The 10,806-nt window shown below is 31.4% G+C and overlaps 2 protein-coding genes across 2 annotated transcripts; both read left to right on the top strand.

Moving 5' to 3' along the window:
• The first annotated feature begins 3,692 nt into the window (after positions 1 to 3,692).
• On the top strand, positions 3,693 to 4,476 carry LOC136987675 (venom metalloproteinase BumaMPs1-like). Its single transcript, XM_067285425.1, has 4 exons — positions 3,693 to 3,803; positions 3,917 to 4,086; positions 4,165 to 4,254; positions 4,336 to 4,476. The coding sequence occupies exons 1-4, from the start codon at positions 3,746 to 3,748 to the stop codon at positions 4,474 to 4,476; spliced, it is 459 nt and encodes a 152-aa protein (XP_067141526.1). The 5' UTR covers positions 3,693 to 3,745.
• Positions 4,477 to 4,564: 88 nt separating this feature from the next.
• On the top strand, positions 4,565 to 6,130 carry LOC136987719 (venom metalloproteinase antarease-like TpachMP_B). Its single transcript, XM_067285487.1, has 7 exons — positions 4,565 to 4,701; positions 5,062 to 5,130; positions 5,201 to 5,355; positions 5,450 to 5,499; positions 5,569 to 5,680; positions 5,738 to 5,905; positions 5,982 to 6,130. The coding sequence occupies exons 1-7, from the start codon at positions 4,603 to 4,605 to the stop codon at positions 6,010 to 6,012; spliced, it is 684 nt and encodes a 227-aa protein (XP_067141588.1). The 5' UTR covers positions 4,565 to 4,602; the 3' UTR covers positions 6,013 to 6,130.
• Positions 6,131 to 10,806: the final 4,676 nt, after the last annotated feature.

Raw genomic sequence — 10,806 nt, 5'->3', positions numbered from 1 at the left:
TTTTTGGGAGCGTATTATTATTTGGTTTATTTTAAGTATTGAGAGAACCTTTTCAAATTATCAAAAATATACACTTTAGAAACCCGATAAATTCTTTACGAAACACTAAAAATATATATAAAATGATGGTAAAGAAATCACTTCATGTTTGGCTACCCGGAGAATGGTACGACTGAACCGGGTAAAATTTGTACAGTACGTCATTATATAGCAAATATGATGCCTTGAAAATAGGATGTTTGCTTTATTTTCTTATTACTTATTATTACTAAAACAGTTAATAGCGTTTGTTTGTTTATTACATTTTTATTTAGAAACGCTCTATTCAATAAAAGTGTATTCCGTTATTAAGTTAAAATATACAGCTCAGTTGGATATTCATTTTTTTAAGGTGAGCCCTGCGTGGCTTACTGGAAAAACTCGTTGGCTTATGTACCGAGGGTTATCCACCCCTCTTTTAGAAGTTAGAAATTGCTAAATTACGAACCCTCGTTTATGCGAAATTGATTTTTACTCTCAATTTATAGAAAACTTATGCTAGGCCGATTAATACAACTGAATTTATAGCAAAATTTTGCTGTAAATCACTAAATTTGAAAGTGTACGTTTGCTTCAATGACATACAATAGGAGGACAAAGTTGATCATTGTACAACGTTCGCGTGGAGGCGAGTGGAGCGATCACATCAAGACCTCTATATTAGAAACACAAAATATTTAGATCTAATATTTTGCAGATATCTTAGTTAAACACTACAAGCTATGGTTAAGGGATTCTCCAAAACGTTAATATTTATTTGGGTGTTACAAAAATAATGTATGGCCCTTTTTTATACGGTCACAATTAAGGGCAACATTTTTCCGAACACGCTGGTGCCGCAACTTACTTCTAATAGAATCGACACTGTTGTCTTCAAACAAGATGGGCACCACCCCATTTTGCAACAATTGTCTATGACCAGCTTCACGAATCTTTTCTTGGTAGATAGATAGGAGGAGATTCAATTAATTTTTGGGCTCCACATTCACCCGACTTCATCTTGGATTTTGTGTGTGGTATTTTATTAAATTACAGGTGTACAAAATTAAGACAACAAGCATTAATAAACAGAGCTGTAGCGGCTAAGATTATACAGATCTTGACTAAGATCTTAGAACAGTTTTACTATACTACCATTGAATATTGGGATTCGTGTATTAACAAGCCAATGGATGATGTTAAACTGTATTAATTTTTGTTGTTTCCATATTTCTCATTTATTAGTAATACAACGAGAATTATTAAAACATTTCTTTCACAGAAATGGATAGTTACTTTATAAATATTCTGTATATCAACTTAGTTTAATTAGATTAAATATATAATTAATTAAAAAATATTTCTTGTTTATTTAATTTATTTTCAACCCAAAATTAACTTATTTAATTCCACATTAACTTTTATTTAGAAACTATTTCTTCTTACCTACAAAACAAACGTAATCAATTCCCGTTTTGCTTTAATTAACAACGAAAATTAGTTCCAAATCACGTCATTACAGTAGACGTAGTAACGTCACATTTTTACGCATAACACATCGAAAAACATCTGTACATCACGTCTGTTTTTGTTCTCTAATAATATTTCTACTGTATTAAAAATACTGCAAAATAAAAAATCGTATTATTCAATGTTTTCGTTATAATATTTTGAATTGTATAATGTAACAGGCTTTGTATTATAGATAAACAACAGTAAGAATCGCCCTTGACTTATTATATGTACTGTGCAATTACCAAAAATAAGTGTAACTATAAACAAAAAATTAACAAGTTATCCAATACGTGACTTATTACGTGTATACCGCTATGGATACTTTAAAACTACTCGTGATACCGGGATATCGTGGCATCCTTAGTCTCATCATATACATGACTAATGCCAGAGGTTATCCAACTAAATATTGTTTATCTATTATCCAAAGCTTATTTTGCATAATTGTTTTTATCATTAACGGCTAAATTCGTTTTAAATAAAAGGATTTAATCATGTTTGTGACTTGTAGCGGTGGCTTGCTGGTGTTCTTAACATTTTGAGGAGGAATTTGATAGGAGGAGTTTTACAAAACTTAAAAAAATGCCTATTTGTGACAAATCGATTTTTAAATAAAATTAAACTTTATTTTTATTTTACTTTTATAATTTTTTTCTAAATTATTAGTAAGAATATTTAAAAGAAAACGACCAATTATTTATTGTGACATTGTCACAATGTCGGCTCTCTCCACCTCAAACTAGTAGTGTCTTGCCCCTCTACATCATACTTTTCCTTTAACAATAAAGTCGTGCTGGTCATCTATCTAACATCTTCCAGAAAAAATTATGAGTTAAAATAATGTGACTATTACATCAAACGAACAGCGGATTCTTTTATCGAGTTACGTTGGAAATATAATTAATAAAAAATTTGGCAGGAGATAAGTGGCTAGGCCGTCATCTCTTATTAAATTTAATAATTAATTATAAATAAATAAAATTTAATTTTGGAATATTCTATAAGAAAAGGTGCTCGTCCCGGAGCGAGACGAGCAGCCGAAACTCCTGTTTTCTCGTGCCAGTTATGCTACCCGACCTATTGTTTCTAGACTAATTAATTAATTAATTTAGATATACCGAATAGCGTAATATTATGCGTAATATAATTCATATAAATCTAATAAATTAATGCATTCAATAAAATAAATCATTTAACAAAAGAAACTAGTGGCAATGCAACTGCAACAGATTTGGTACCAGCGGGATGGCACCCATCTCATTCCAGCACTATTCCATTGCATTTGATAGAACAAGACGGCTACCGTGTTTCCCAGACTCGAACCCTCTGGATTTTTCCTGTGGGGGGTCATCTAAAAGAATCGAATACGAGAGGAGTTTCATCTGCTATTCGTAATGTCACCTTGACCGTCTACATCTTTGTATTTCCGCTGAAGGCGGGTTTAATAATTTAATTTTAATTTTATAATTTATTATAATTTTTTTTGTTTCTGGTAATTTAAATTTTACAGTTTCTAAATTTAAGAGTTTATTTTTATATTTTTAAAGAATAATATTTTAAATAAAAACAGTTTCCCCTAAACGTGGTGATGTTTCCACATAAACTATCGCCCATCAATTACTTATTGTGCAGCTACTTTTAACACGTGCTGTGCATAATGTAGTTGTAAAAACTAACTTATTTATTGAAATTAAATTAAATAAGACAAATATAAAATACACGTCTTAATTATTTATTATAAAAACGGTTTTGATATAGTTTTTATATACATAAATCTTATATAAACTTTACTAAATAGTATAAGATGATAAGATTCGATATAAAATATAACAGATTTCAAGAAACTCTTCTGATTTTATATTAAAATATCATTAACTTTCAATTTATTTATTGAATTTATAATACATAACTTTTATTAATTCTAAAAAAAAAATTATATATTAAAATATTTTATACATTTTTATTACGTCAGTTTTAAAGCTTATTTAACGTATATACTTAATCGTAAAACTATTTCGAGTATATAAAAATAAAAATATTAAAAATATTAATTTATATTTAAATAATTCATCAATTATCTTTTAGAATTAGAATGTGTAGGCGTAGAGTATGTGGGCGAATGTGCTGTAACGACGTAACACCCCCTGAACATGTTTCTGAACACCGTTACTATATAAAATACACGCAAGTTTGCAAGTACAGTACATTAAACATGTTCTTGTATCTAGCAATTCTTCCTTTCTGTGCCGCCGTTTCGGCAATCTCTACTGGTGAGTTAATCTAATTATTTTGTGTTTCTGTCATTAATTTAATATTATTTTACTTTTGCTAAACATTTTCAATTTATAATAATATATATATTTTTAAATTTTAAATGTCGAAGATCGAGTAGATGTCGTGTATCCAACTATAGAGACGTTCAGATCCGGGGTAAGACGTATCAGATTTAGAGCATTCGAACAGAATATAGACTTGAGAGTAGAACCAGCCAGCGAAATAATTTCAGATGATCTTGCAATCTGCGAAGGGGAAGGAAGTAAAATTGAAAATTACGTAAGATTTTTATAATTTATTCCTTTAGTATTTTAACTTTTTCATGAAATATCTAAACATTTTCTAATTTTATTTAAGGTGGACGTCAAAAATATTAAGCGTAAAATGTACAGAAATCAGGAAAAACGTGCAGCCCTTCTCATAGATGACGATGGTCCTCTAAGTATTGTAAGTGTTGCTGTAATAATTAAAAATAATGAACAGTGTTTTGTATAATTAAAAATTCATTTCATTTTTTTTAATCTCTAGAAAGGAATTGTCAATTCAGATTTGAGAATAGAGCCACATGAATCCGAAGAAATGGCTAAAGATGGAGTAAGAGCACATCGTGTTATTGAATTGAAGCACGGCGAAGAAGGTCGAATCAGAACCAACGATGCATGTCAGTAATCAAATTTCTTATTAGAAACAAAAGAAATATTTGATGATATTTATAATTGCTCATGTCTTTTTTAGTGACTATTCCAGAAAAATATAGGAATAAACGAAACCGAAAGTGAAAGACTCAGTTGTATTATGGTGGAATTCGTATTAATTCTAGAAAGTACCTATACACATTTACATAACAACGACAATAGTGTCCTTATATCTGAATGTATTATCATTGCAACTGAAGTAAGTAGGCTATTATAATATTTTTGTTAAACTTAATAAATAAATTGAATAATGTACTCGGTGGTGTATTCAAGAAGAAGTCTACAGAGAGGCTTAATCCCTCCCAATTAATACAAAAAAGGGAAAAGTTTAAAATTTATTTATTCAAACTTCAAATTGTTGCTTTTAAAAACCCTTATGACGACAAATATAATTTATCGATCTATCCACATTACAATCGTCGTGCACTTGCTAATAAAAGGCACTTAATTATTCAAATATTTTTAATGTTTAAGTTAATTAACCCCTCTTTGGGTTCTTCTGAATTATGATACATTTCACTCGAATAATAATAATAATAATATTCAACATTTTTTATAGATGCAAAACCTAGTTGAAAGTATGGATTTAAATATTCAAATTAAACTTATAAAAATTATAAAATATACCGTAAGTACTAATATATAAATTTTTTAATCATAACTACCATTTATTTATTCTTTGCCCAATTTACTCACAGAAAGATTATGAACCTTCTTTTGTTGAAGCTAGCGCTCTTGAACAAGATCGAAACAGTCTAAGTTCTTCAGCAATAATAGATAATTTGAGGATACATTATCAAGATAAACACGATCAAACTGTCAACAGCGCGGATTTGGTCTTATTAATAACCGGGTTTAATATACATTTAAATATTCTAATATCTTTAAACATAGAATTAATAATATATTAAGATCTGTTGATTCATTATATCAAATGTATATTACAGGAGAAGAATGGCCGATGTTTACAGTGGTAGAGTTTCATACGGAACAATAGGTAAATGTTTATAAATATTTTAACGATAAAAAAAAATATACAATGATTTATAAAGTTATTCCAACACAGGGATAGCTTACGTAGGTGGAGTTTGCAATTATAAATACAAATTTGGGGTGGTGGAATATCTGCGTGACACCTTTAAATTCCATGAAACTTGTATACACGAATTTGCTCATTTGTAAGTATTTTTGATTATATAACTGTAAGAATAGATACGATAGAAAATATTTTGCAGAGTGGGAAGTCCACACGATGAAGATCCTCCCGTTTCAAGCATTTCTGGAAGCCCCGGATCAAAATATTGCCTATGGTCATGGGGATTTATTATGAGCTATCACTCAAATTTGCAAAATGGAACTTTATTCTCGTCATGTACTCGAGACAACATTAAACATTTATCCGGGTAAGCATCAGTCTATTATTCCTACTGAATTCCGATAGAATATAAACTTATTTTTATATTATTTTCGATTTTACAGGTTATATGCTGCCCGATGTATTAGATGTTAAATGAAAATCAACTTACTAACAACCAGAAGAATGATTTACGAAAAGAATCAGTTGCAGATATTTTCGGCTTAATTCGGCTTTGCTTTTTTCCGATAAATAAAAATTTTATTAAAGGTTATTGCATAAATTCTACTGTTTATTGGATTTTATATAAAGCTTTTATTAATTAGATTACTTTTGTTAAAAATAATAAGTAATGTAATATTTAACGGCATCCGTGCCGAGCTCCAATTTTTAATCATATTTTCAATTCACTTATATTATATGCTCTCCACCTCAAATTAGTAGTGTCTTGCCTCAGCACATAATACTTTACCTGTTAGCAGTAGAGACGTGCCGGTCTATCTAACTCCTTTCGGGAGGAAATTTTTAAATTAAAATGACATAACTTTCGGTTTAAATCAGAAGCTTATATATATAGTTAATCGGGGCCTTCTGCTGCTGCGGTTTCTATATTTGATCTCGTATTTCATCTATCTAACTCTGTTCTTGAGATTAAGGAAAGACAGGCAGACAGATGGATAACAGTGGGAATTTACAGGCCTACAATTTCTTCAAATTGCTGCCAATACAGTAATGATAATGGTGATAAAATTAAAATTAAAATGACACCGCTCAGTTTCTTGAGAACTGAGTGTTTAATCGTGTAAGAAAGCGGAAGCAAGAGACTTACAGTTCTGTTTTATTCCAAAAAAACATATTTTAAAATTTATTTGGAGGGTTTGTACACGGCATATTCTGGACAATGCCGCAGCGACGTATTTTATTCGAAGAAAGAGAGGAGGGAGAGAGATATTTAGATTTTTAGGCCGTTCGGATTAACCGGAATTTTGGAGTATAAGGGTCTGGATTAGCGAGATCTTACTATATTAAAAGCGGTAACTTATATTGTTAAATGAGTAAATTTATTAACATAATTAATTACGATATAAACCAGTGTCAAATAAGAGTGTCGAACAGATACATTGATGTTTAAAAATTTCATATTCCAGATTAGTAGTGTCTAAATTGCGCTTAAGTCATAGGTAGGCGAGCCAGAAACAACATACTGTATATATATATATATATTTGGGCTATTTCTATCGTTTATAAGTGATGTGTCATGCATGTTCATAAACCAGATTTTTTTTATGATTTCTTTCCATTTAATTATAATTTAATATACACGAGAATAATACTAAAATCACATTTTATTATATATGATCAAAAGTTATATTTCTATTGTTTATATAAAATATATATAAATCGATAAAATAAAATGGTTTTATAAACCTACTCATATCTCAAACAATTACACTTAAAATTTAAATTTGGCTGGAGCCAGTGCTAGAAAATTCACATAGAGCAGTGTTGGAACCGGAGCCACAATCAGGACCGTACTCCAAAGTTTGTTTGGTTTAGTTACGGCAACGCAATACTTGGGCGATTTGACAAGGGTAACTGGCCCCTATTCAGGCGTTACGGACGTGGAAAAAATCGGAAAACTCCACGTCCGGGTGAGGCGTGAACCCACGACCGAACTCCCAGTGTTCAGGGAAGGGAACGCCGTACTTCAAAGTCCTGTCTGTAAACAGGAACATGTCCATTCTGAAAATTTGGGTAAAAATATCCAGTATATCATAGAGTTAAAACACAGATTTAACTCTGTTGTATAGAGAACATTACCTAATAGTTTGATATATCAGAGAATACAATTAAAATTAAATTTGTTATAGGCCTATGTGATCAAAAGATAAATTTTTATCGTTTAGGCCTATACAAAATTATATAAACTGATATAAACAAATTATAAATAAATTAATAAAATAAAATGGTTTGAATAATGCCTTACTATCACGAACAATCGCACTTAAAAATTAAATGTTTGGATGGAGTTGGAGTGGAGCATGATGAGGATCCTGCTCCAAAATCCTGATTTCTTGTAATCATAATCTACCTCAACGTTCTTAAGGCTTGATTTTAGGTTTTAATTGTACAGAATTTTTAAAAGTATATGTTAAAACTTCAATATCTAAATACAAAAATCTAAGTAAAACCTGCCAGAAATGCCCGGACAAAAGGAGCCTCGCGCCAGATCAGAAAAAGCCAAAATAATATAGTATTTTATTATTAATATACATAATAAAAGTACATAATTATCTGTAAATTTTAATAAGTAAAAGTCAGTTTTGAATTTTTAACGTGCGTATAATAAAAAAGTTCAATCGTTGTAAATGTTAGAATAACGCTGTACTGTATATTTGGTTTTTATTGAAAACAAATTACAGGACAGTTATGTTGTTAGTAATAATAGTACATGCATAAATTGACAAATTGGATGTGTCAGTTTGGTGTAGGAAAAGTATCTTCAATAGGAAAGTAATCACCCCGTCCAGCAATACAGCACATACAGCGATGTGTGATGCTGTCAATTATACGATCTATGAGGTCAGTAGGAAGTGAAAGCCATTGTTTTTGTAAAGCTGCTCTAAGCCTGGCAACAGTCTGAGAATGAGGATTGAAAGTAGCAATACGTCTCTCCGTAGAGCATCTCAGACATGCTCGATGGGATTAAGGTCCGGAGATCGAGCTGGCCACTTCACGGCGTTGAATTGTTTGCTGCTGAAGGTAACCTTCCACGTGTGGTCTAGCGTTATCATCTTGTAGGACGAAATTATCACTTATTGCACCGGCATAATGGTGCACATAGGCACCAAGAATGTCAATTTCGCGCAGAAAGACATAGAGGTTTGTGCATCCACTCCAAACACAGACACTGCCTTCTCCATATGAATCTCTTTCACGGATGTTTGATGAAAATAACGTGTTCCAGGTTCTCTCCAAATCAAAATACGTCTGCTATCACTTTGCAAGCTAAACCTGCACACTTCCGTGAAGAGAACAGCCTTTCATTGATTTGCAGTCCAGTGGACATATCGACGTGCTCACATCATACGCTCCCTCCTCCGATGAGAGATGAGCGACACACAAATGGTTGGTCGTCTCGCATACAAGACCATCTTCAAAAAGCCTTCTGCGCGCAATAGATGTTGACACTATCCTTCCGGTGGCTGTAGCAAAGAAAGACCTAAGTTAGGCTGAGGTTGAGGTTCTACACCTTCGTGTGAATAACTGCAAATATTGGTCATCGGGGTTCGACGTAGCTCTTGGCCATCCTTGGCTGAACCTTGGCTGAACCTTCTACTTTTATGCTACTTGCAGATGATGCATTCCGATTACAGTACCACTATATCGCATATTGCGGTTTTTTTCAGTACCTTTTATTTAACAACATACTCAAATTTCGTAGCGATTGGTTTATTTTTGAACGAAGTTTTGCTATTTTTGTGATTTTTCTTTAGTTTTCCTGATTTATTTACGATGTTGCAGTTGTTTTAACGGTATTTGATCAAAATACCGATAGGATCAAATGCTCGACAGATGGAAATCCTGACAGGAGAAATTCCCTTTAGATAAATACTTGACATTTTATAAATAATAAATAAATATATATAAATAAAAATCTCACAAACAACTGTGTTTTTAATGAATCAATGTCAGATCATTGACAAAAGAAGTTATTTTGGCTTTCGTTGTGTCAGAATTTTGATCCTGCCGGGATTTTGAACGTCGGGATATTCATTTATCGGGATTTTATAACTATTAATTGACCTGATTTTAACACTAAGAATACAGAAAGAGCTTTCTCGAAGCAGAAGTTAATTAATAAAATCGTTCGTATTTAGGTAATATTATTTCACAGCAAAGCTTCGGGATTAAAAAGCGAAGAAAATGAATTAATGGAAAATATAAACTTTGCAGATATAAGACGAATAATAGACGCCATTGTAGAATTTTAAAAAAGTGATGGACTTTAACTTGAATTGAATTAGACAAAAAGCCCTTTAATTTGATCAAGATTTAGTGTTTGTGGCTAACAATAAATTCCAATTAAAAATATTTATCGAATAGTATAGTATCAAGATGTCTTTTTTAGGTTAATGTTACCTATAGTTCCAAAATGGCGGCTCGTCTCTGATTCCAACAAATAGAAGAAAGGAAACAGTGGGGACGCACATTCTAACCTACCCTAACCTACTCTAATAAATTACCATAGTTATTACCAACAAAATTATTAGAATAGGTTAGGTTAGGTTAGAACGTGCGTCCCCGCTGTTTCCTTTTTTCTATTTGCTGGAATCAGAGACGAGCCGCCATTTTGAAATCATAGGTAACATTAACCTTTTTTTAGTACAAAATATTAAAGATTCAGTACTTCACCAAGCTTACAACATATGTAAACATCACGATGTATACTGTATTAAGCTTACAATAAGTGTGTGTTAGGATCAAGAAAAGATCCCGTGGATGTTTCTCTGTTAGATTAATTTATTCACAAAACGAACTTAAATGATTATCTACATCGCCAATCTCAGCTGCATGCGTACGGACAAAGTGGAATCTTCTGTAGCCCACTTCCCTGTCTCGTCTTGTATCAGGTTTTATTTATGCAATTATAAATAAATAAATTTATTTGTTTACAATTATTATATTTAACAAGAGACGGCCTGCCTCCTCCTAAATTGTTTAGTAATTAGTACTTTGGTAACCCGATAAAGGAATCTAATTATTCGTTTAGTACACGTCTTGTGTCTTTTGTAGACTATTATAGGTGAATGAAGTTGGAAAATCTACATAAAATTTTGGAACAAATATTTGTAGGCCTATTATTTTGTAGTAATTTGTACTAGCAAAATTCAGCCATACCTGGAATACTTAATTTATGTATATATAAAAAAAAGATATCGACTTTAT

The sequence above is a fragment of the Centruroides vittatus genome, unplaced genomic scaffold (genome assembly GCF_030686945.1).
Source record: "Centruroides vittatus isolate TY-2023 unplaced genomic scaffold, ASM3068694v2 scaffold_2569, whole genome shotgun sequence".
Lineage (NCBI taxonomy): Eukaryota > Metazoa > Arthropoda > Arachnida > Scorpiones > Buthidae > Centruroides > Centruroides vittatus.
This window is presented reverse-complemented; position numbering and strand designations above follow the sequence as displayed.

Excerpts from the sequence above, each read along its gene's own strand:
- LOC136987675 (XM_067285425.1), top strand. The coding sequence starts at position 3,746 with ATGTTCTTGTATCTAGCAATTCTTCCTTTCTGTGCCGCCGTTTCGGCA. Across the intron at positions 3,804-3,916 it reads CGTTTCGGCAATCTCTACTG|ATCGAGTAGATGTCGTGTAT; the intron begins GTGAGTTAATCT and ends TAAATGTCGAAG. Across the intron at positions 4,255-4,335 it reads ACGATGGTCCTCTAAGTATT|AAAGGAATTGTCAATTCAGA; the intron begins GTAAGTGTTGCT and ends TTTAATCTCTAG.
- LOC136987719 (XM_067285487.1), top strand. The coding sequence starts at position 4,603 with ATGGTGGAATTCGTATTAATTCTAGAAAGTACCTATACACATTTACAT. Across the intron at positions 5,356-5,449 it reads TTGGTCTTATTAATAACCGG|GAGAAGAATGGCCGATGTTT; the intron begins GTTTAATATACA and ends TGTATATTACAG. Across the intron at positions 5,500-5,568 it reads AGTTTCATACGGAACAATAG|GGATAGCTTACGTAGGTGGA; the intron begins GTAAATGTTTAT and ends ATTCCAACACAG.